At 60.1% G+C, this 25,387-nt stretch overlaps 1 protein-coding gene across 1 annotated transcript; it reads right to left on the bottom strand.

The window, feature by feature from the left end:
* Positions 1-10,639: 10,639 nt before the first annotated feature.
* Positions 10,640-13,959, bottom strand: NRARP (NOTCH regulated ankyrin repeat protein). The gene has a single exon (XM_082327146.1). The coding sequence runs from the start codon at positions 13,766-13,768 to the stop codon at positions 13,421-13,423; it is 348 nt and encodes a 115-aa protein (XP_082183272.1). The 5' UTR covers positions 13,769-13,959; the 3' UTR covers positions 10,640-13,420.
* Positions 13,960-25,387: the final 11,428 nt, after the last annotated feature.

The following is a 25,387-nucleotide window of genomic DNA, read 5'->3' as shown; positions in this document are numbered from 1 at the left end:
CTGGGACTGCCTCCATCTATGGCCCAGGCACTCATGTCCTGCTCCCGGGGTGCTCCTGGCACCCACCACCCATCAGAGCTGGATGGCAGCCTGTAGAGGATGGACCTCTAGAGGTTCACTCAACTCTGTAGAGGTTCGCTCTCTACAACTGCCTGAAAGGAGGCTGGAGCCGGGGGGGTCGGTCTCTTCTCCCCAGGAACAAGCGATGGGACGAGAGGGAACGGCCTCAAGCTGCGCCAGGGCAGGTTTAGGTTGGGTATTAGGAAAAACTTCTTCCCCAAAAGGGCTGTCAGGCCCTGGCACAGGCTGCCCAGGGCAGGGGTTGAGTCCCCATCCCTGGGGGTATTTAAAAGCCAGGGAGATGTGGTGCTTAGGGCCATGGTTTAGTGGTGGGCTTGGTAGTGCTGGGCTAATGGTTGGACTTGATGATCTTAAGAGTCTTTTCCAACCTTAACAATTCCATGATTCTATGGTTCTATGACCTGCCGGTGCAGGGCTGCTGGTCGGTGGCACGCGACCCATGGTGGCCGGTGTCTCAAGGCTGGTGCTCACCCACATCTGGGTACATGGGTCAGCAAGCGGGGCGCGTGGTAGAGCAAGAGGGCTGCTGGGACAGAGCCCCGAGGCTGCACACGTGCCCACCGGGACATCCCTGGGGTGGAACCGTTCACCTGGCTGGGGTGGTACTTGGAGCAGGGTATCAGGGTGGAGGTGGCATGGCCATGTGTCCGTCTGGGAGGTGTGTCGGCCTCCTTGGGTCGGGGTGGCAATGTGCTGCTGGGTGCCCCTATGTGGGTGCGTGTGCTCTGAGCTGCCTGGTCGCTGCGTCTCCAGCCAGAAGCATCAGCCCGGGCATCTCTGTGCCCAGAGATGTGGGGACACCTGGCCATCCGCCCACACGCGTCGTTCCGCACAGGTCCTTCCTCTGCCTGGCTGCTGGCCCTGGCGCTGCCCCCTCCACCCCAAAACCCCAGGGGACCCTTCCCATGCGTGCCCAGGGGATGAAGCCACCGTGTCCCCATCCCGGCGCAGCTCCCCATCCCCAAGCCGCCCGCTGCTCCGGCCGCCCAGCCGTACAGATGGCTTCTCTGCCGCGCCGGGTCGCAGCCTCCACCCTCACGTGCGGCTGCTTTTTGTGTCCCTTCGCACTGCGCGTCGGCCTCACCCCATCCCTCCCGCCCCTCTGCCGCCCGTGCCCCCCGGCGCAGCCCCCACCGGAGCCAGCCACACACACAAGTGAACTTTTCTGCGTTTTCCAGCAATTAAAAAGAATAAAGCAACAGTTGTCTCCAGGCAGGGCATGGATCCTGGTGACCCTGATTTTCTGTGTGGCTGGGCAGGGTGAATGGGGCTATTGAGACCCCGATGACTGGCATCTCCACTCCAGGATTGTCTCCCCTTCCAAGTCCCCCTCCCTGCGCTCTCCTCCTCCCTACCCTCCTCCCCGCTTTTAATTTCCTTCCTGGAGAGAGCTGCTCATCCCCTTCCCATTGGCCAAAGGCCTGAAAGGGAATGGAGGAGACAAGGGAAGGATTAAAGACGCTCTGCTTAGGAGCAGGCAGCCTGAATACAAGATGCACCGGCTGGGAAAGAATGGGGGCTTAGTGGGGCACCAGATCAGACCCGCCTCCGCCGTATTCAGCCTGACCTGCATTCCTGCATTGCTAAGCAGGGACCTTTCTCCCCGGCCGGCCCGTCAGAGGGACGCCCCGGACCCCTGTCCCACCTGCCGCTCCAGGTAGACCCTCCCAGGATGGTCCCACCATGCTGCAGCCCCTTGGGGTGCAGCCACACTGGGGGACAGCAGCACTTGGGTGCTTGCAGGTCCTGTGGGTCAGCCCCGTGAGGATGAGGAGGCAGCTGGGGCATCCCTTGGACCAGCCTGGGAGCGACGTGGGGCAATTCAGGTCTCCGGGAGGTTCACAGCCCTTGCCCAAGCAGAGCTACGGGCCTCATCCTGCAGGGCTGGAGTTTGAGGCAGGCACCACCGGTTCAGCGCTCAGAGGAAAGCTGGAGCCTGCAGCAGGGTTAGGCCTGTGCTTGCCCTCCTGGAGACGGGCTGGGGCACTTCCAGCCGCAGCCGTGGTGTCAGGGATGGTGGTGCCCCACTGCTTGTCAACCATGTCCTCTCAGCCACAGAAGACCCCTCAAAAAATCCATGGGTGTTCATTGCCCTTCTCAACACCTCCTGTAGCCATGCAATTTGGGGTGCAGGTGGGACACAGTGGCTTACATTCATCCCTCCCACTGATCCCATTTACCCCGTGCCGCCAACGTGTGCATGATGAAGGACTTGCCACGCTCTGGTCTTTGGGCTGCTCCGAGGGCAGGTCTGGGGCAGGGGGGATTTTGCTGCTGGGGCTGGTCCTTGGGAGGGGCTGGAGCAGAGCGAGATGGTGGAGCACAGGCGCGGGGTCACACTGGGAATGAGGGGCCCCCAAGGGTAATGGTGCGCAATGGCCACCTATCGCTGACCAAACCCATGGGGGGACACACGGGGAGTCACCTGCGAGCAGGACTGTGGTGTGGGCAGCATCTGGGTCATTCCATGCCTCTTGCACCCTCCACGCCAGGCTGACCCTCCGTGTCTTGTCTCAGGTGAGGAGCAGGCAGAAGTGAGCCACCTGCTCAGGGCAGCGCAGGATCAGTGCCCACTGTCTCTGCCCACAGATGCCCCCATGCCAAGGCAAGGCCAGCCCACCAAAGCTGGAGCATCACAGCCCCCTCCACGTTATTAGCGTGCTGGGTGAATCTTTGGCGTTTGCACACACGAGTTCCCCGCAGTAGGGACAGAAACACACTCCTTCTCTCTGAACTGGGAATCTGAGGCTGAGACTCCTGGCCGGAGCTGGTTTCCTTCACAGGACAGGGGGAGGTTGTTCTCAGAAACCTCTCCGGGTCCCTGCTGACATTCACCCCAGAGCACTCTGTTTTCTGGGGGAACACGTCCCTGGCGGAGCCCAGCAAGGCCCCCAAGTGAGCAAGGCATTTCCAGGCTGAGAAGCCGGTGGTCTGCAGCGGGGAGCAAGGACGGGGTGGGTAAGCAAAGTCCTACAACCCCGAAGCATCAGCTGTGAAGGCACCCCAGGGATCCCACGCTGCTAGGAGCATCCCAGGGAGCCCAGGTTCCCGTGCAGGGACACACCTCAGGGCACCACACACAGCGTTGGGGCCCTGCACTGCAGGGACAGGGGTCTGAGCTCCCGTGTCCCATGTAGTGGTTAATGCCATTTTAGGTTTCCTGAGGGTTGTCCCGCCTCTCCCCATCTTCTGATCCAGATCTCTTGCTGGCTTGGTCCTTCATGCACCCCAAAGCTGTGCAGCATCTGCAATGGTCAGGATGGAGCCCTGGTGACCACCTGAACATGGCTGCAGGAGCCCAGGGTGGGATATGGCCGAGCACATGGAGGTGGCCTGTCAGGGCAGCCTCGATCACCTTCCAGACTCCTGATTGTATCGATGCAGAGCAGGATTCAGGCACCCAAGGATAGCCATATTGTGCCAGCTGAGATGCCCCAGGGTGCCCAGGACGTCTGTGCAAGTCTCGGAGATGGGATGGCCTCCAGACCCTGAGGCAGAGGCCAGGCAGGACATGCGAGGACACCTCAAGCAGCAGCAGGAGCTTAGGTGGTAGTGCTGCCGTCCCTCCCCTGCTTCCACAGCCTGCGAAGGAGCCCAGACACCACTTTGGATGGACACCCCAGGGGCAGAGCTGAGTCCCACCCCACTGACCGAGCTGCGCAGGCAGGGTCCCAGTTACTGCTGCCTCCTGAGCACCGCATGCGGCCATCACAGTCTCCATGGTCCAGCTGGCGTCACTCAGACAGCTTCAATCCTTGCATGCTAAAAGCCATGATTTTAAAACATTTTTCAATATTTGGTACTAAAAGCCCCATCTCCTGGAGTCCTGTGACTCCAGCAGAAACTTAGTATCAGAGAAGAGCATGAAATCCTTCCTGGAGGTGCATCTCCATTTCCATCCCAGAAGACAGAAGGAAAAAATGCCCACCTATTCCTCCTCCAGAGAAGAGTCACATCCCTTCAGGCATCCCACCACCCGCCACCAGCCTCAACAGTTGACATGGAGCCCACCTACACGTCCACCTCCATCACTGCGCCCTCTCGCTCAGGGAACAAGGTCTGAGGTCTTTGCACCAAGAAAGCTGCTCTGACTCGAGGGCAAAATAGGCAAAATGGGTAGGAAATCATCAATTTTGGCATAAGGGACTTCGTTAGCAGCACGGGGCACCTGCCCTTGCTGGGCAAGCACCAGCCGTGGTGAGGCAGAGGTGGCTGGTCCTCGCTCTGGGGCTGGTGGGCACGTCGCAGCGGCCCTCAGCTGTGCCTGGCCCTGCAGGAGCCCTCTCCCTTCTCACCCTTCACCGAGAGCAGGAGCCCTGCCCTGTGGGATTGTCCGTGGGTCATCTTCACCACCCTAAAACCTGGGTGTCCCCATTGCCCCGTCACCGCCATAACACTCCCCAGCACCATCAACGGGCAGGAGACACGGGGGGTCCCCACCTTGTTGTGCCTCCAGACTCTCCCATCCCGTGCGGTTCCCATCCAACCCCTGGCAGCTGCCCACGCTGCCTGCAGAAACCAGGAGCTCCATCCCGACGGAGGAGCCCAAGAGTTCCAGAAACCTGGAACACAGGTGAAAGGCAACTCATCTCCCCGTGCGGTGGCCAGGGGCCTTTTGTCCTCCCTCCGCCATGGCCAGGGGCCGGAGCCTGGCGGTTCCCAGCCTGCGGCAGCCACAGCCCCCGGGCAGCCCGGCGGGGATGGAGAGCCTTTCCCTCCACCCGGCCAGGATGGAGAGGGACCACGGGGCTTTCTCTTTAATGCAATGCTATGAATACTCGGGGTCTTTCTGCTCGCTGTTTAATGGATTTGAATGTGAAAAGGTGGTGGAATTGGGAAGAGGGGAAGAGAGGGGGGAGGCCAGGCCTCTTTGTTCGGGGATGCTGCTCCAGCCTTGGATTTATTTAGCATTTGGAGGGCTCTGGGGTCTTTCTCTCCTCCCCAGCCACTGCAAAGGCTCGCTCCCTTTTCTGCCTCGTGCTTATTAGCATAGCAGCTGCTCCGGGAGAGGGGCTAGGCAAGAGAAAAGGATGGAGGCGTCCGGGAAATGAATAGGAGAGAAAAAAAAATAGCTTAAAAGGACACAGGCTTTGAATGAGGGGGAGTTGTGAGTGGAAAAGGGGACGGGGGCGGCTCAGAGTTGTCACCGTAGCTGTGAATGTGAGCAGGGTGAAATGCGAGGACCCGCTGGGGACGGTTGCCCCGGCCGGGCGCTGTGCCGGGGGACGAGGGCCTGATCCTGGCGCTGCAGAGCGAGGCCAGGGCTGCCCCATGCCCCCCTGCTCGCGGGGACACGCAGGGTGGTGGGTGCTGAGCCGGCACCCTCCTGCACCTGCAGCCCCGGGCCACCCTGCGCCCCTCTTCATGCAGGGATTCGGGGTGCCCCAGCCCCCTGTGCCCGGGGCGGGGGGTCCCCAGCCGTGACCTCCAAACTGAAGCATCTGGGGAGAGATCCCAGTAAGTGTGGCCGCAACTGGCAGTTCCTAACGGTGTTGGGCTGCTGCAGGATCCAACTCCACTCCATGGGCACGGGATGGGGCAGCAGGGGAAGCCCCTGGGCCACGCTGCAAGCATGCACCCAGTGCCTCCCATTCCTCCACCTGGCAGAGCCCTCCAGCCTCTGGATGACTGAGTGGAAAATGTAATAATTCAAGGAAATCAGGTGTCCGGGGAGCTGCGATGCCGCTCCTGCCCCTGCTCGCAGAGGGATGACCGCGCCGAGACATCCCAGTGAGAGCTCCCCAGCAGGCAGGGGCGCGCAGGCAGAGCTCCGGTCCTGGGCAGAAAACCTGGGAGAGGGCTGGGCACATTTGGAGTCCATCTGTGCAATTGCATCGTGTGTAATAACATTGCTGTTGATTGGGCATAGGTGAGAAGTGTTTTTTCAGCTGGAGAAAACAAGAAATGAGGTTGCAATGCACTCCCAGGGGTGAGGGGAGGCTGCAGAGATGCCGTTTCCAGGCAGAGGCTCTCCTGGGTTGCACAATTCATTTGGAGACAGAAATCTGCATGTTGCACCCTCGTTTCAGGGCAGAACCCATCAGTCCCAGGTGCTGCTCAGGCCCCGTGCGAAGGCTCAGCCTTGCACCATCCCACCAATGCATTGTAGACGCTTAGCAGAGCCGGGAGCTGTTGCCTGGCTGATGTCCCCTCCGGCCACGTCCCCTCCGGCCAGGGGTGAGCGTGGCCGTGCTCGCTGGGTCAACCCTGCCTCTGCTCTGTGCTGCACCCCCTGCACGCCGCTGGCAGGGCTGGCACCACGGGGGCCAGCAGAGCCGGCCATGCTGCCGGCACGGCCATCCTGCCCGGGATAAACATGAAGCTGGTTGGTGCTGGGCTGGATCAGAGATGAGGGGGATGGATTTGTCAGTGAGCAAGCGCTGGCTGTGGCCGAGGGCAGCCCGCCGGGCACTGCCCCGCCGGAGGGGCTGAAGCGAACGGCTGATGGTCACGGCGGGGTTTCTGTGCCCCTCCACACTCCTCCGGGCTGCCAGGGCTGCTGCCCAGATCGTGAGGGGGAAGGGGAGGTGTCTGCTGGGGAGGCTTTGCCTGAAAACCAGCAGGAAGGCATCAGGAAGGCTCAGCCAGGCCAAGGTCTGCCACCTCGCGAGGGTGCTGCCGGAGGTGCTGCTCTCCCTGGCCTGCCCTTGGAGGCCGCTCCCAGCCACAGAACGCTGTTGGATTCAGGCTGAATGAGGCGTTGCCGATGAAACCAGTTGTCCCAGCCACCCCCCAGCCTGTCATCCAGCCAGCCGTCCAGCTTCGCGGCTGTCCAGTCTTCTACCCATCCCTCTGTCCATGCCCCACTGTGCCTCTATTCCCCCATCCCTCCCCAGCTACCTGCCATCCCTCCATGTCCCCAGTGATCCCCCCCAACCCTCCCCAGCCATTCCCCATTCCTCCCCAGCCATCCCGCCATCCAAGCAGCCTTCCACCCCTCCAGACCCAAGCCCCATTGCTGTCCTTCTCCAAACAAGCCAAACGCGGGGGTTGCCCTGCTTGGCCGTTTCTTTAGGGTCAGGAAGAGAAACGTGCTAACACGAGGAAGCCAAAAATGGCATTGCACTGGCAGGTCTGCATCCCACCCGGTGTGAGACCCAGAGGTCACCTCTCCCTGGGCACCCCAAGAGATGGGTGCCCGTGGTGGCACTGGGACACAGCAGCTGAAGAGTTTCTTGGACGAGAAGACGTTTCTCCTGCCCACGTGACGGAGCAGTGTCATTCCCTGGGACGCTCGCTGCCGCCAAGGAGAAGTGGGAGCCGCCTGCGGTCCCTCGTGCTGACACATCCCAGGCCTGGGAGCATCCCTGGGGCGACACAGCCGCCCGAGCATGGAGGACTGCAGAGTGACAGTGATTTCAGGGCACTGAGAACCCCGCACCCACCTTGCGGCAGGGTGTGAGGGTCGTGCGTGCTGCAGGAAGGCCCCAACACAGCTCCATGCCGCAGGAACGGGGCGGCCAGCTCCAGCACCAGCATGGGAAGGATCATGGGGGCCAGGACCTTTGCACCGAGTCCCAGCACCGAACACCGCAGCAGCTTTGGATCAGCAGCAAAATGGGTTGAAACCATGAGCCGTCCCGGCCTGCACGACGCGCTGTGGATCGCCGGTGCCGCCGACCGCAGCCTGCCCGGCAACCCCGCCACCCCCCCACCCACGCAGAGGGGCTCACCCTGACGGCGGGGATGGAGCCCAGAAAGCATCGAGAAGGGGGAAAATACGAAGGCTGGAAAGGAGGCCAGCCTGGCTGGCCAGACCGAGCCGCCGGCTCCTCCCCGGCACCGAACAGTAGTCGATTGTCATTTTTTTTTTTTTAAAAAAGGTAACTCCTATTCGGATCTGCTGGCTGCGGCATTATCATAGTCATACAAATGCCCAACAAAGCATCTATTTAAAATGTACTGAATTTTGATTACAGCCCGTCCCCTCTCGCTCGCCTGCTCGCCGGCTTTCTTTCTCATTCATTACTTACTGTGTTAAGCTCCCTGAAATTCAAATAAAATCCCACCTCCTCCCCCCCATCCATATGCATTGGTCGATTCAGCTCCGATGGCTGGGCTTGACGGATGAAGGGCAATAGAAGAGAAGACAAAGCTGTCAAACCTCGCTGGGCTGTGTTGACTTCCCATCGCCCCCGCGGCCGGAGGGGAGCCCGATCCATCTGGTTTGGAGTCAGTAGCACAAACAAAAGCAAAAGACAATGGCAGGAAGCACTTGAAAGTTCAGATTCTTACTTTGGTTTCTCTTGGAACAACAGCACCTACGTAATGCGGCCGGCGGACAATAACGCGCAGCCAGGGACACACAAAAATGCCAGAAGAATGTGCTTACGCCACCAAACGATCCAATATTTTTGTTTTATTGGAACAAAAATAGAAAAGGGAGCAAAAAAAAAAAAAAGGAAAAAAAAGCAAGCCTTTGGAGTTCCTAGATTTCTTGGACAGGGTTTCGGTAGAGAGGAGAGCTGTAGAGAGGGGTGGCCACGGGCCGTGCGGGGACCCTGGCACTGGGGCGGCTGCTCCCCGAGGGGCTCAGCCCCGGGGGGTCGGGGTTCGGCTGCACCCTTGGCGCGTCCCCGCTGCTGGGGCCGTCGTCCGTGGGAGCCGGGATGCGGGGCGGCTTCGCGGGCGCTGGGCTCGGTGCCGGGGGGGTGCAGTTGGTACTCACTGCCCAGCCCAAATCCCCTGCAAAGGGGCTGCTGGAGGGCCCTGCCCGCTCCGTCTGCCGCGGGGAGAGAGGAGCTTCGTGCAGAAATGCTGCGTTTCTTCAGAAAAACCCGTCCTTGAGGTCATGGTGGGCCCGGCCCAGCTGGCTGAAGCCCTGGGACAAGGTGAATGGTGAGAAGCCGCAGGGCTGAGCCGAGCCGGGCTGAGCCCAGCCCTGTGGCAACCCAAAGCTGGCGCCTGGATGAGTTTTTTGCAGCGTCCCAAGCCCAGGACTCAGGTGGGGGAGACCCTGCGGCGCCCCGGCCCTGGGCAGCACCGTGATGGCGGGAGGTGCGGTGGCACTCGCCAGTGGGTCCGCGCCATGCAGGGCCCAAGCAGGACAAAATTGCACCGTGGCAGGACAGGGGAGCAACGCCTGCCCTGCACCCCGCACCCCCAGATCTGGCCACAGGCAGCAGCTGCTGCAAGACCCTGGGTGACAAACCTGCAGGACCATGAGCGGTTGCGACTCATGGTTTTGGCATCACCTTTTTTTTTTTCCTGCTAAAAACCAGCCTGGGCACTCGGTGCCCGTCTTTTCCATGCTGGGCTGCTGCCTGGGCAGGCTGCGTGTCCCCAGGGCACCCTGGGGCAGGCGGCTGTGTCCGTCCCAGGCACCAGCCCACGCTGGCGCTGGGTGGCACGGGGCTGGGCACATCAGAGCGGAGGTTGGCCAACCTGGAAAGGTCACAGCGAGCCTTTTCTCCAGGTTTCCTCCGCACTGCCATTTGCAGGACATCACTCCTGGCATCCCTGGGAACCCACGCCCCGGAGCCAAACTGGGCATGACACAAATTTCTCAGGGATTTAGGCATTTCCAGAGCTGGCAAAATTATCGATATAGAAAAAGCTTCATCCACAAACCCACACTGCTGCCGGTGAGGGTGGCTTGCCTGCACCCTGCCTCCAAAGCCCCAGCTGCGGGCAGGGCCCAGCCAGAGCAGGCATGGGGCTGCCTCCGTGCTTCCCACTTCCCGGAGCGGCTGGATCCTGCCTGGAAAGCCTCCAAAGGTGCAGGGCTCAGCCTCCTTTTGGGCACCAGCCTGCTCTGAGCCACATGAGGGGATGGAGATGCCTTTGGTGATGGAGACCCTGTCCCAAGCCTCACCCCAAGCCCCTTCCAGGGGGTGGCTGAAGCCACCACCAGTCTGACAGCAGCTTCCAGCGAGAGGAGATCCCATCCCTTCCCATCCCTCGCGAAGGGCTTGGAAAGGACCAAGTCACCTCAAAGCCTTGCTGGGGCCCGGGATGGAATAAAAAAGCCTGGGAAGGTTTTCAGGGAGCCATGGGGGACTGAGCCAGCGAGGCTGGGGCTGCAGACCCAAACCACGCACCCCATGGCCCCGGTCCACAGGAGCAGTCCCAGGACGGGCTGCAGACCCAAACCACTCACCCCATCGCCCCGGTCCACGGGAGCGGTCCCAGGATGGGCTGCAGAGCTCCCACCTCCCTCCCTCGGGGCAAGCAGCTTCTTTAGGAACCCCTCAACCACCATGGGCCCGGTCCAGCACCAGGGTTTGGTCTGAGCCATCACCCCTCCAGCAGCCTCCAAATGCTGGGATGGGGCAAACCAGGACCGCCCCCAGCCCCAGGAGCTTCCTCCAGCCCAGGAAGGGCCAGCAGAGGCCATGGGCTCCAGCAGCCCCCCAAAGCCCCCCAGCCATCGCCCTCTGGGAATGCATTTAACCCCCGAGGAGCCGCGGGTTCAGACACCGAACCAGGGGCCCAGCCAGCCTCCCCCCGCCGCGGGACCCGCGCAGCTTCGCCCGTAACCACCTGGGAAAGAACAAACGAAAAAGCCATTTTTCTTTTTTATAAAAAGATCAATGAAAAATTTATTTATAAATTTCGCACTCTGGGGCTACACGTCTATATCATACACTCAGGAATATGCTGTACTGTACAGACTTTATCCAGTTAGAAATGATCATATAGTGACCCACATACAGCTTCAATATAAGCCTAAAAATTCTTAACATTAATTAACATAATTAAAAAAGGTATTCGCATCTAAAGAAAAATCTACAGAAAAACTCCTTTCTGGAGCAATCTGTGCATCAGCTTCAATGTCTGCTTATTTCACTGACATTATCAATATATTCTTCTTACAAAAATAATAATAATAATTAAAAAGATGACTGCCGGAAGGCGACCAGTCATGCACGAAAGAGCCTCCCCCACCTGCCTCTTATTTTTTTTTCTTTCTTGTACTCCCCGTTTTGGCGTGAAGGGTCAGCAGCACGATGAGCCAACAAGGGGGGTGGGGGGACCCTCATTTCAATTTGAATCAATCTGCATCCCTTTTACTTCTCAGGATCAAGAGAGACGGGGGGGTGTGGGGGTTGCATAGAAAATTGAAACTCTAGGGACTAGGAAGGGCAGCAGCTTTTCAGTAAAATACAAAGGGATGTAAAAATACATCAACTCACAATTTCAGAGCAAACCCCCTTCCCCGACGTACAGTTTCCCAAAATCTCAGCGTGTCTAAAGCTCCAGGAGGCTGGAAAGGAACAATACTTTTCTTAAACAACTCACCCAGCAATTCACACAGGAGATTCACAGTCTTAATAGGTATTTTATAAAAATATAAATATGGGTTACATCATGTTGTCTTTACAACACTGGACAGAGCTCCCTTTAGACTGGGTTTATAACCAAGATTTCCTTTTAAAATCCATCTAGAACTTGGCTTTACAATACACTTTTTAATATCATGTCATAAATGTTATGACATTTCATTGTGGCAAATCCATTTAGTCAAAAAAAAATAATAAAAAATGTGCAACCATCTGGTAACGACGATAAAAATCTCGCTAGAAAAGATCTTGTTCCCACCCCGTAACCATCGCGCAGAAGCACCAGTGGAAGCGCTGGAGACCCCCGTCCGTGCGCACAGAAAGACTTGGGCCAAGCAGCTCCTTGCGAGTTACAGCATTAACAGTAGGCGCTTTCGACAGGGCTTTTCTTCTTCTTTACATCTGGAGCTTTTTAAAATCATCTCAAATTGTTGAAGTGGAGAAAACCAACACCAAACTGCAGGTGAAACCATCAGAGACAGAGCAGAATATTCAGTGCAATGGGAAATCATCATGGCAGACTCAAGTGGTTTTTTTTTTTTTTTAGTTTTAAGACTAGGAAAACAAAACGAAAGCATATTTCCCAAACCATATTTTTGAAACACTCACCACCAGCTTCAAACAAAACCAGGCTCACAATCTTCACCCACAAATATATACATACATGATAAATAGTTAAGACACAACCCAAATAAACCAGCAGGTAACTATTTTCTTTTTTTTTTTTTAATCGGAATGGTTTGGATGCAGGGAGCAAGAGAGGAAAGAGCGGGGAGACGGCAGTGATACGGATGGTTTTAGTGCAGACGAAGAGAAGAGGGCTGAAAGACCAGCGGGAGAAAGGAGACTTCTGAAATTTTCCGCATTTTCCAAATGGATGTTCTTGTGCCATAGCAATAAAAAGCAGCATTTGCGATTATACGTGCAGTCACTTCAAAATGCGACTTCGGGTGGCTTTCTCTTCTTCCTCCCTTTCTTTTATAAATATATATATTTAGGCATATATATATAGTATAAAAGGCGGGTGCATCTATGTACGTCAAATGAATCGTTCTGCATTGAGAAGTGTTATCCAAGTTTCACCAAAAGGAAAAAAAAAAGTTCCCAAACTATTTTCAGTAGTTTTCCGGCATCTCTCTAGGCAGCAGAGAGCGCTCGCGCCCCTTTTCTGTGCAAAAGCAAATCCTCTGCCTCTAGAGTTTATTTCACTTTTTTTTTTAAAAAAAGAAAAAAAAAAAAAAAAAAAAAGAAAGAAGTCCAGGATTTGCTAATCCCCCTTTACACACAAAACCAGAAGGATTCAATGTCTTTTCCTGGGATCTCACGCGTGCTAAATGGATTCGAGGAGCGGGTGAGGACGCGGACTTTCTTCGGACACCCAAAAAAAAAAAAAAAAAAGAAAACCAACACAGAAAACCCAAGGCAAAAGAAAATAAAACAAAAAAAGGGGGTGAGAAAACCGTGTCTGACATATTCCAACGGAGTCGCCTCGGAAAAAAACCAAAATGGATGGGCAGCGGGCAGAGCCTGGGAGAAGCTTGCAGGGGAGGAAGGCTCCGCTGCTCTTCCTCGGCGGGGCAGGGCCGCGGGCGGCCGGGAGCCCCCAGCCCGGGCCTGGCTCCGGGGGCCGCGGACACCGGCACCACCGCGTTACGGCGGGGGCATTTTGGGGAGCGTTGAAATGAATTCGTGTCTGAGCCAGAATACTTTGAAGTCGGAGGGAGCGAGGGGAGCGGGGAAGGGAGGATTAAATATTAGCGGGGAGGGGACGGGGGAGGCTTTAAAGCATCTGACCAGATGTCAAACTGAAACCGTGAATACTGTGAGTGCAGCCGAGGTAGATGGAGGAAAAAAACAAAACAAAAAAACACGTTACAGTAGGAAAACAACCCTTGGAAGGAGAAAAAATAAAACAAAACAAACCAACAAAAACCAAAATTAAAAGCAGGCGAACGTGGCGTGTTTCGCGTGGGGCCCCAAATCTTCGCCCACGAAGGCCCGGGCGGGGCGGGAGCAGCTTTGGCGGCCGGGGGGGGCCGGGGGGGGCGGCCCCGGCATCACCGGGCCCCGGCGGAGTATTTGGCCTTGGTGATCAGGTAGAGGACGATGTCCTGGTGGCCCCCGAAGGCGGCGATGTGCAGGGCGCTCCAGCCGTCCCGGTTGGCCAGGCGGATGTCGGCGCCGAACTTGACCAGGAGCTTGACCAGCTCCAGGTTGCCGTCGATGACGGACTGGTGCAGCGCCGTCTGCCCCTCGGGCCCGAAGGAGTTGACGTTGAACTCGCAGTTCGTCATGTTCTGCAGCAGGGACTGCAGCTCCTTGGTGTTGCCCCGCCGCACCGCCTCCTGGAAGACGCGCTGGCTGGGCGGCGGCGCCGCGCACGCCGACACCTCGCTCTGGCTCATGCCGCCGCCTCACGCCCCGCCGCCCCGCATGGACGGCGACGCCTCCGCCCGCCCGGGCATGCGGTGGCGGGCGGCTGCTGCCGGGCTCCTGCTGCTGTCGCCGCCGAACCGGCCCGCAGCGGCCCCCGGGCCGCCGCCGCCTCCGCGCTGCTGCCGCTCCGCCGCTCCGCCGCCGCCGCGCCCGGGCCTCTCTGGAGCGGAGCCGGCCCCGCGCCGCGCCTTTTACCCACCCTTTTATTTGCATAACAATGGCACGGCCGTGACGCGGCGGCGAGGGGCGGGGCGGCGCTCGCCGAGCGCCCATTGGGACGAGGGGGCGGGGAAGGGGGCGGGGCGCAGCGGGGAGCCACGCCCCCACGGGGAGAGGGCTGGGGGGGGCGATGGGGGGCGCTCCCGGACCGGATCGATCGGATCGGATCGGATCGGCTCCGTTCGGCTCCGTTCGGCTCCGTTCGGCTCGGCTCGGTGCAGCCGGCATGGCCCCCTTCGGCTCGGCTCGGCTCGGCTCGGCTCGGCTCGGCTCGGCTCGGCTCGGCTCGGCTCGGTCCGTCCCGGCCCGGCGCGGTGGCCGCAGGCAGGGGGCACCACCGAGCCGAGCCGAGCCGAGCCGAGCCGAGGCGGTGGCCCCACAGCCCGCGGGGCCGGGGGTCACCAGGGCGCTGCGGGGGGGGGGCTCGTTGCAGCAGCCTCGAATTTGGGGGCGACAGCGTTTTGCTGCGGTTCCTCTCCCCCGGCAGCAAAGTGGGAGAGGGACGGGGGGGTCCAGCCCCGCGGGATCAGGCCCCTCCGGAGCCACGCGGCGGGGGCTGCACGAGGTTTTGGGGATCCACGGGTGGGATTGATTTTTGGGGGGGGAAAGACGCAGCCCCCCACCAGGTCCCGCCGGCCCTGGCGAGACTCAGTTTGGTCACACAAAGCTTTGTGCGGGCTCGGATCCGCCGCCCAGCCGATGACCGGATTCCCGGTGTGGGAGCGCTGGGAGGTGCGGACACCGCGGGTAGGCAGGAAAATAGGCAAAAAGATCCCCCAAAATAGTGCATCAACCCCAAAGCGCGCCGGAGGGGCCCGCCCCGCGCCCGTTTGGCCTGCGGGGAGCAAACGGCGGAGGCCGGGTGGGAAGCAGCGTCCCCAGGCCGGCACTGGCTGCGTCTGCCGGGCATTTGGTCGGCCGGAGCGGAGCAGGAGGCGCAGGAAGAAAGGAAGGAGGGTGTCGTAAAAGGAGGTGACAGCAGCGGTGCCGGGGGCAGCTGGCGGGCAAGCTGCTGTCACCTGGCCGTGCCAACGGGTCCGTTTGGGGATGGAAAGGGACAAATCAGCCAACTGCTAAATTCTGCCCCAATGGAGTGAGAGCGCTTGGCTGAAATGGGCCGCCTTGGAGCCGTCTGTCGCACGGATGGAGGACGGCGGCCATGAGCCCCGCGGTGTTTCCCCGTGGCTTTTCCCTGTAGCAGCCGGGAAGGCTGGGTCTGGGCCCGGCTCCTTCGCTGGGGGAGGTTACGCCCGCCTGGTTTGGGCTGCAAGGAGTCGGCAAAGCGGCTCCTGCTTCTCCTCCCCTGAGGGGCTGCTTTCCTACGTCCATTTCTGCAGCTGCTTTCTCTCCTCCCCATCCCCATCTCCATCCCTTTCCCATTCCCATCTCCACAGCCATCCCCATGGCCATGCCCATCTCCCCATCTCCACCCTCATCCCATGCCCATGCCCACCCCCATCTCCGTCCCCATCCAACCTATCCCCATCCCCACCTCCTTCCCCATGCCCATCCCAATCCCTTTCCCATCCCAATCCCTGTCCCATCCCAATCCCTATCCCATCCCCATCCATCCCCCATCCATCCTAGCCCCATCCCCACCTCCTTCCCCAGGCCCATCCCAATCCCTCTCCCATCCCAATCTCTGTCCCATCCCCATCCATCCCTCTCTGGTCTCCATGTCTCACCCCGTTTGCTTTCCCAAGGCCAGAGCTCTCCCAGTCCCGTCTCTCCCGCCAGCGTACCAAAGCACAGCGTTCTCGCGGAAGAGGGAGGACTGGGACGTGACCGCGGCCAGGGCTTGGGGCCGGCACAGCGCGGCTGCTGCCGCTGGGCTGCAGGCACTCCCCTTCTGGTGCCCTCTGTCCGTCCAGCTTCTCCCAGGACACCCCCGTGCCCCATGGAGCCGTGGCATAGGGCGCGGAGGTGGGCTTGGGGTCCGCGTGCGGGTGCAGGAGCCGGGTTTGCCCCGGGGCAGCCAAGAGGAGCCCCCCCGCCTGTCCGTGCCCCCGAGGGCCCCGACCCAGGCAGGAGGCGGTGGCTCTGCCCCCACCACCCAGCCGTGGTGGCAGCGGGGGACACCAGTGGCAATCCCTGCCCTCCTCTCCCCCATGTCGCCCTGCCGGGGTGAGCGGTAGGACGTGCCGTAGCTCACGGTGACTCACGGGGAGTTACGGCTGAGCCCAGGGGCCCGGCACAGCCCGACAGTGCAAACAGCCGCGCCGCAGCGTTTGGGCAGTGCTGAGGCCTCGGCAGCCTGTGACCGTTCCCCGGCACTAAACCTGGCAAACCCATTGCAGCGAAGCCGGCAAAGGGAAAGCAGCGAGTCGTGCAGTGGTTCTGCCAGCGCCGGGCAGCGCGGTGGTTGCGACGGCAGGAGCCTGGGGGTCAGGGCTCTGCTCTGCCAGCTTGCCCTGTCCTTTCCACTCTTAAATATCCCGGCGCAGCTGATTTTGTGCATTTACGGGCCGTATTCCGCGAGGTGTTGAGCCATCTTAGCCAGCCGTGGGAGAGTGGGAATTGCTCACACCTCCCTGGTCTGGGGCTTGGCCAGAGTTACATCCTCGCAAGCAAATCTGCGTTTGCCAGTGACACTGGTGAGAAAAATAAAGCGCCCGGGCAGGGACCCAGCCATGCAAATGTTCAGGGCTGGCAGGTGGGGGCAGGACTCGGCCTGGGAACGGCGCCAGAGAGGGAGGGAAAATAGCAAAAAAACACCAAAAAAAAAAAAAAAAGGGAAAATAAAAAGGGAATTTTGAAACCCTGCGTTTTGGCTCCAGTTTGTGCCCCAACTCTGTAAGCAGAGAGGAGCCGGGTGCGGTGGTACGGCTGGGCCGGCCTCCCCGCGCGGCTCGGGCTGGCTGCTGGCTGGCGAGAGGCTGCGGAGGGGCCGACGGCGGGCGCTGGAAGGCCCCTTTCCTCCCACCCCGCGCTCGCTCTGTGGGGCCCTGCTAAACCAGTAGTCCCACCCAGTGATTTATCTGCTCTCTTCTGAGAAGAGGGGAAGCCGCGGCAAGTGCCGGCGCTGCAGACAGCGGCGGGAGGCGGGGAGAGGGATGCAGTGCTGCGATGCCTTTAGCAAACGGTCACACCGAGAGGCGCGGACCAAATTTCCCCTCCTGAAGAGACATGACAACCAAATTTCCCCAGAGCCCGTGGGCGAGCGGAGAAGGGACGGCTGCCGCTGGCATCGCCGGAGGGGCTCAGAGCCGCCGCGGTGTGTTGGGCTGGGCACGTCGCAGCCCTCTTCCAAAAAAGCCAAGCGGGCAGTGCCCATCCTCTGGGCCAGGCGGACAAGCCAGCGAGAGTCCAGCCACCCCCGGAGGCCTCCTTGAAGGGAGCCGGAGAGCCGGGGGGACGGATCCGGGGCAGGCGGCGAGGGGGCGTGCCCCCACTTAATTCATTAAAATGTGTCGGAGAGCGTGGGAAAGACGAGAGCTTTTCTTCCCAGCGCAGAGACCCAGCAAAAGGCGCGCGAGGGAGAGCGACCCGCCTGCTCGGCTCCCTGCGAGCCGGGAGGAAGCGCAAAGGTTTCCTCCGCCGCTGGCCCTGCCGGTGCTTTGCCTCCTGGCTTTTTGGCAAAGCAGTTGCCGGAGCCCCGGTGGGGAAATGTGGGGCTCGGCCAATGCCGCCTGCCAGGCCATGGGGATGCGGGGAAGCGGGCAGGGAGGGGAGCCCCAGGGCTGGGGCGCTGGGGGCTGTGGTTGCTGGGTGGGAATGGTCTCCCTTGCGGAGATCCGCCTCCGGGAGGGAGGAGAGGGGGACCTTGCCCCGGGCGCTGCTTTCGGCACAGGAGCAGCGGGGAAGGGGCTGTGGGGGGGTGTCTCAGGGGAAAACCTTCCTCTGTGCTGCATGAAAGCTGCCCCACTCGCAGCAGGGGGCAAGCAGGGGCACGGCCATGGCCCCGGCCTCACGCTCTCCCCATCCAGGTAACGTGGGCACATCACACACCGCGAGCCTCCAGCAACACCCAAGCAGAGCTTGGGGCCCTGCCAGTCCTGCAGGCAGGAGGCTCCCGAGGCCAGAAGCTGGGGTTCGCAAGCGAAACCTCATGCTTGTGCGGCAAGGACACGAGTGCTGGTGGCCTGTGTCCTCAGCGGGGAGCAAGGCACCACGAATAGAGCTCTCATGGGCGGCTCGGGGAAGCCCTGGGGACAAAGGGAGGCTCCAGGTATCCCCCATCCTCCTGGGACACCACGGGGGCCACCGCGGGAACATGGGCTGGGGACTGCCACTTCCCGCAGATGCCACCACAGATGCTGCTCTGCATGTTCCCTCCCTCCCAGCCCGTGATAAACAGGATTTAAAACCTGAGTGAGACTCAAGCATGGTCATAACCCTACGTGTGGTCGTTGTCCTCGGAGGGCCACAGGTGGCCGCAGGGCTGGGGAGCCTGCCTGTGTGCCGAGGCTCCGGTGACATGGCGCCGGGCTGCGCGGGTTGGGCTGTCACACTGCAGCTTGGCCTTTAATCGTCCCAGTGCCCCGTCTTATCAATCCTTATCCTGCTGGAAATGCTGCAGCTCTTCTGATGTTCAAACCCTGCCCGTAGCCTACAGCCTCCATATCTGACAGCGGGAAAATGCTGTTAGGGCAAAAGGCCACCAACGGGGACACCCTCGGAGGCGGAGAGCTGCTCCTGCCCCGGCCCTGTGCTGCTGGCAGCGCTCTCCAGCTGCACCGGTGTCCTGGGCCACCCCACGGCGTCCCCTTGGCTGAGGGCCCTGCCACAGCCGAGCACGCTTGTACCAAACTGCCTTGGCTGGAGCCCGTCTCTCCCAAGACACGCGGTTCCTGGGGCCGCTCGTTTGACTGCACTGCACGGCCACTCCTTTGCGGTGGCTGCGGGGACGGGGGGACATTGTCCCACTGCTCCCACTGCATGGTTCCCCCAGAAGACGTGATACAGCCTATTGGGACTGGCCTGGGGACCTGGTGGCCACTCTGTGGTGACATCCTTGGGTCGAGGCAGTCTGGGGAGGTGACACGGCCATAATCCCTCGCGGGACACGTGGTGAGGCACGGCTGGTGAGCGGCTGGAAGCTCACGTGCCTGAGTCATGCCCATGTATTGGCAGGCTGGTAGGAAGAGTCCGGTCCTGGGCTATTTCCCAGGGAGCGAACATCCTCCTGATGCAAATCTCCCTCCTCACGTGGCACCAACACCTCTCTCCTCTCCTGCCCCCGGCGAGGGGCCAGCAGAAGTGACCCCCGGCCCGTGGGAGCCGCGGTTCCGCGGTGTGGGGCAGCGCAAGGGCCTGCGCTTGCAGCCAGCCTCGGGCTCGTCAGCCCTGGGTCCGTGCCCAGAAACATGCTGGTTTGTTTGAAAACGGCAGCTGAGCAACTGGGAGCTGGAGCGGAGCATCCAGCTGGAAGAGCGGCTCTGCGTCGAGGACGGGCAGCGGTACAGCCCTCACCCTCCTCCTCCTCCCCTGCCTTGCCGCTGCCTTAGGGACAGACCAGCCCTAGTTCAAGGCACAAAGTCACGCCAGGAAAAACCGAGCTGATTTCTCTGAGCCGGTCAAATATGCAGTGAGGTTTCCGCTCCAGATTACAGGAGGAAGGAAGTTTGCTCGGAAGGGGATGGGGATAGGGTGGGGGAGAAGGGAGGGAAGCGCATTCCTGCCTGATGAGGAACAATGTTGATATATTCATTTGTAAACTAAAGCTGGCCTGAGCGCCAAACACCTTGTCCCCATCAAACTCCGAAGGATATGTGAGGAGTACACAAGGCGAGGAGAGGAACCGGCCCGATATCCGATGCAGCCTGTGATTTCTCAGGGCTGAGGGACGCTGCTCATTCAGGTCTCATTCAGGCTGGCGTGATAAAACAGTGATAAAACTCTTCCCCAGCGCTGTTTTATCCCAGGATCCCCCTGCGATCACATCTTGCTGTGCAGGGGCAGGAGCCGAGCGCAGGTAAAGTGACCCGGGGGTTGAAGGGCTCTTGGTGTGGGCAGCCCCCCCGGAGCCGGCATCCCTGCCAAGCGCTGCGGGACCGGCCCTTCCAACACACCATCAAACGGCTCCATAAAACCACAGAGGGCTCATTGCCGCCCTAATAAATGTTAAACATTAGTATGGCACAGACAATGGGATTTTTTAATTATTTTTTTTAAAGTAGCCAGATAGGGAAACAATATTGTAGTCTGATTAAAAAGCTGGTTTAATTCCCTTTGATCTGTATCCACCATTCAAAAGTGGACAATTTATTACTTCCTGGATGCTGCTCAAGGCACGGAGTTTGATGTCGACTGTGTCTATGGCTGGAGATGACCTTGCTGCCCAGATCCCACCTCGGCATCACCTCCTGCGGGCAGCAGAAAGGGAGAGGTGCTGTGCTGGGCCTCAGCCACTGCCCCCATCCCCAGGAGCTGGATGAGACCCTCTGGGAGCTGTTCCGTGCCATGCCCACACATACAGGTGACCTGCCAGTGTCTGCCCTGGGTGGGTCTTCTCCTAAAACAAGTCCCACCGTGGCGAGCCTGCCCCAGCACGGCCGACTGCCAGCAGCCCAGGCTGTAATCAGAACTCTCCCCAGAATTGATGGAGATGGCAGGGAGATAAAGTCCTAGAGGCAGCCAGGAGCTGACCCTACTGTCCCCAGGGATCAGAGGGAAGGGGCCCCTTCCAGGCAGCTCTGTGGCCAGGAGCCGTCCCCAGGGCGAGGGATGGGGTCAGCGTGCCCCGTTGTCCCCCCGCCAGCTCCTCTCCGCAGTGAAAACGGTGGCAGGCTGATGTGAAACCACAGCTCCGAAAACCCCAGTGAGCAAAGCCCAGAAGTGCCCACGGGCTGGCTGGAAGGGTTGTTTGGGAGGCTCGGGGCTGCAGCTCTGACGTCCCCACTCCCGACCGGGGCCGGGATGACTCCGACGTTCGTGTGACTCAGCAGCTTCCCCCAAACGAGGTCCAGAGAGGTTCGTCTCATCGCGCGATGAAGCATTGCTCACCGCGATGAAGCATCGCTCACTGAGGGGGCCGGCGGTGGGAGGCTCTGCAGCGTTCCTGCTTTGCCAGTTTCTGCCCTCCCAGAGCAACCCCCGAAGCGGCAGGATGCTGATGCACGGATGAGTCCGCGTGGAGCCCAGGGCGCTTGGGCTGCTCAGCCTCCAGCGCTGGCAGTCCCACGCTCACCGGCTGGGGTGGCCTCACCGGTACCCTCCACCAGCGGCTGGCATAGAGGGGCTGCTGGCAAAGCACAAACCTCGTCACAGAACACTTTTTAGGGTCCCCACGTGCTGCTCCAGCTGAGCTGGGGGTCTGGTTGCCCACAAGGACATGGCAAGGCAGAAGCCAGGAGCGTTCACGGCGGAGGTGGCTCATGCATTGGAAGAGTCAATGACTGGTTTGCGGAGCATCGAGGGTGCTGGCACTAGAGGTGGATGAACGTAAGGATGTGCCACTTCCAGGCATTGAACAGGTCACCTGGACACACAGGGACAACGGGAAAACCCCCAGAGCCAGAGCAGCAGCCCAAGGCTGGGAGGGGCAGGACGTCCTCAGGGGGCCAAGCACCCTGCCACCATGGGGCAGCAGATGCCCCAGGTGGGTGCTGAGGGTCCCTCAGCGGGGATCCTGTGTGCCCCTTTCTGCAGGTCTCCTGCCCAGCCTGGACACTTGAGGGCTCTGGGAAGGGCTCAAGGGAGAAAACTGTCCTGGCAGCCTCAGGCAGCCTTCCTGCCCCTGAGCAGGGATGGAGAGGGATGGAGGGATGGAGGGATGGATGGAGAAGGATGGAGGGATGGAGAAGGATGGAAGGATGGATGGAGAGGGATGGAGGGATGGAGGGACGGAGAGGGATGGATGGATGGAGAGGGATGGAGGGATGGAGAGGGATGGAGGGATGGATGGATGGAGAAGGATGGAGGGATGGAGGGACGGAGAGGGATGGAGGGATGGAGGGATGGAGGGGAGCTTCAGAGCTGGTGGCGCTGATGGATGAGAAGACATATGCTGTGGTTCATACTGCTGAGACTGCAGCAGGCACACTGAAAGCACCACCATCCAAGCGTGTCCATGTCCAAGCAAGGCCACTGTCCTGTCACAGCACCAGAGGCGACTCAGGCCAGAGGGACCTCAGCTGCTCAGAAGGAAGGCGCTTGCTTCTGACACTGCCATTGAGAACAGGGGACAATTTTTAAACATCTACCCATGACATAGAGGCAGAAAACCTGTTACCATAGGCCCCGTTTCCTAGCACCAAAGCCCTGCACCAACATGGGATTCGATACTGGAGCTCATCCTGATGGCCCAGGACAAGGTAATGATGGCCCAAAGATGGGGAGGTTGGCCCAGGGCACATAAAACCAGGCTCTGTGTCTGCAGCTGACTGTATCATCACCCACAAAGTGGGTATTTGGTCCCTCCACATACCAGTTTTCCAGCACCAGAAGCCCTACAAGCAATTGCCAGTGGACCAGGCCAGATACATTTAAAGATGCCAGTTTAGCAGAACACGGCTTATCCTCTGCTGTCACCGCCTGGCCCCCAACTGTTGCACCAGAAACACGACAAAAATGACCTGGGGGTAAAAGCAAAGAGGAAATTCCCATTTTAGATAAAGAGGTACTTAAGAGAAACGCGTTAACATCTAGAGAGAGCGCAGGGCTGGAAAATCAGGACATGAAACACAATTCCTTCAGGTTATATGCAAAAAATGTAGACAACTGAGGAGGGAAAGGGAAAGAATTGATGGAAAAATGATGGCTAGGGAGGGCAAGATCAGCAGAAGGCATTTTAATCCCATTAGGAGAAATAATCCCCACGGCTGGAGGTGTCAATGCATGTGCAGGAAGGTGTGCTGGGCCCTGGGAGCCTCCAGCCAAGTGGGAAAATCCCTCTTTTTCTTCTGTCCATCTCTGGAAGAAGCAGCCATCTCCAGGGCAAACCACGAGAGAGGAGGAAGGAGGTGATGGAGGTGGTGGGGAGGGAAGTTTTTGCTCAAACAGACCCTTTTTGGTGCCTTGCACCCACTGACCTGGGAGGCTGAATGGCCACCAGCCCCTGGGGAAGCCGGGCAGCGCTGCGGCGTGGCTGGGCTGCGGGGGCTCCCCGGGGCAGAGCTCACCCTGGGGACAGGGGATCAGAGGGGACAGCAGTGACCGTCCCTGGCTGTGACTCTGTGGGAAGAACAGGACCTGCCAGCCCAGCACCGTGGGGAGGAGAGGGGAGGAGAGGCACGGTGCAGCGATTCCCCAGGGAAATCCCCCCCAGACTCCACATCTCCACGTAGCCAAAGCCTCGGCAGCAGGAGACGTGGTCCCCAAGGCCTCCGCGTGTAGGGGCTGTACCGTGCTGGGCACGGACATCTCTGGCTGGGGCATCATCCGTGAGGCTTCACTTTGTGACCCCCAAAACTAGACTGGGAGGAGACAAAAAGTGGATTTAGGGCCAATCTGCAGGCGCCAGCATCAAAATACTAACCACTGCACTGCAGCACGTCCGTCGCTCCGCAGGTGGAGCAGTGGCCAGGGCTGGGGGATCTCACCGGTGCATCAGCACGGTCTGGCAGACGCTGCTGTGATGCTGATGGTGATGCTCAGCCAGGGAGGAAGCTTTCTCTCCAAGCTCTGCGAAGTCAAGCGCAGGGAAGGAGGGAAAATAACTTCCCCAAACCCCCTGGGAAACACAGACCCTCGTAGCTGCTTCTGGCCAGGGCCAGACTCACACCTCGGCATGTCCTGATGGGAAGGGGCCAGGCTCAGCATCCCCGCCCTGCCAAAACGTGTCCTTGCCTTTAAGCACACGCAGGGCCAGTGGTGCGTGCTGCCACGGTGACAGTCGTGGTGCTGCCAGCATCTACCTTGACTTTGTTCATCGGGGTGAAGGAGGTGCCGTTATTTTATGCTTCCACTTGAAAGAAATGGGGCTCCGCAGCAGCAAACGAGGGGTGGCGGGTGGCCCTGGCAGGGCTTTGAGGGAAATGGGGACAGAGGGGTGGGCACAGGGCGGGCACAGGCGTCCTGCTCCCCTCTGCCATCTTCTGATGGACATCGGGACAAAATGGCACACTGTGACCATGGAAAGTGTCACCAGGGATGCCGTACCATGGTGCCAGGGGGTTGTCCCCGCAGCCAGGGCTTGGCAGGGACTGCTGGGGGGAGAAGACAGGCGTAGTGGGGGGACAGCCACCTTTCAGGGTCACTGGTACTAATGCCCAGGCAGGAGTTCATGGAGAGAGGGATGTTTAAAATGGAAAAAGTTTTTTTTTTGCCAAAGGGCTGAGCTGGGAGGTGAGATGTCCCTGGAGAGGAAGGAGCCCCCAGCGCCGCATGGCCAGGAGCTCTCAGAGAAGGAAAGCCAGTCTTGCATTGCAGTGTAAGCTGCCTGGGTAGGCATTTCGCTGGCCTGTAAATGTCACACTTCAGCCAAGAGCCCCTTGGGCCCTCTTAGCAATAACATCATGGCCTGGCAGTTAACTGGGATTAGAGGAGGAATTCTGCAAATGCTCTTCAGTTGCAGGGTGGAGAGGTTTAAGCCTGTCCCTGGACCGGGAGGCATCGGACGGCCGTGCCCGGAGCAGCAGCACCAGCGTGGCTGGGCTCCTCGCCTCGCCTGGCCCCCCGTCAGCCCGTGCAGCATCCTCTGGATGCTGGCTACTCCCACCGGCGACCCCGGTTCCCGGCAATGGTGGGACCACACGCTTCACTGCCACTCCTGAGTGCGCCTCGCAGAGCCCCGGGTGCGGGGGGCGGCGTGACGGACCCCCCCAGGGGGAGGTGGGCAGGCGGGTGCTGCTGGCAGGCAGCTTTGGCACCAGTGGGACCCCCTGCCTGGACCAGTCCGGCTCTGCTGGGGCATCCCCCGCTCCGGCGCAGGGTGATGTGGGTGCCAGCGGGCGTCATGGTGCTCCCAGAGGTTTTCCTGTGGCCACCCAACAGCGGCCACCCATTCCCTCTGAGAAATGCCGGGAGAGCAGGACCAGGGGGAGAGGGGACGCTGGGGACGGGTCGTGGCGTGGCATGTGTCCCGCAGGCCGGGGAGCGCTCTGGGCACCGGAGATGCTCCCTCTGCCCTGTGCTGCTGTTGGGGACGCGGCCCCTGGGGGCACCGGGGCGAGGGTGCTGGGGCCTGATGGGTGCCACGGGGTCGGCACTGCCGGGGTGGCGTTTTGGGGAGCTCTGCCACCCTCTCACCATGCCTAGCCTGGAGGGAGGCAGAAATAAAGCAACGTGCCCAGTCCCCAGCCACCTCTGATTTAATGATCTCATGGAGGCCATGTATTTTTGGGCTGTCGTGAACCACCAGTGCAAATGTGACAGTCCCCTCCATGGCGGACCCCGAAATGAGAGCCCCCCCTTCCAGCCTCACACCACAAACCCACGGCCCAAAATCTGCTGAGGTTCCCCGGAGAGCACGTCCCCCCCGCCCCGCC

This window comes from Platalea leucorodia, assembly GCF_965183815.1.
Source record: "Platalea leucorodia genome assembly, chromosome: 15".
Taxonomy (NCBI): domain Eukaryota; kingdom Metazoa; phylum Chordata; class Aves; order Pelecaniformes; family Threskiornithidae; genus Platalea; species Platalea leucorodia.
This window is presented reverse-complemented; position numbering and strand designations above follow the sequence as displayed.

Bases quoted from the DNA above. Each gene is read 5' to 3' on its own strand.
- NRARP (XM_082327146.1), bottom strand. From the start codon at position 13,768: ATGAGCCAGAGCGAGGTGTCGGCGTGCGCGGCGCCGCCGCCCAGCCAG.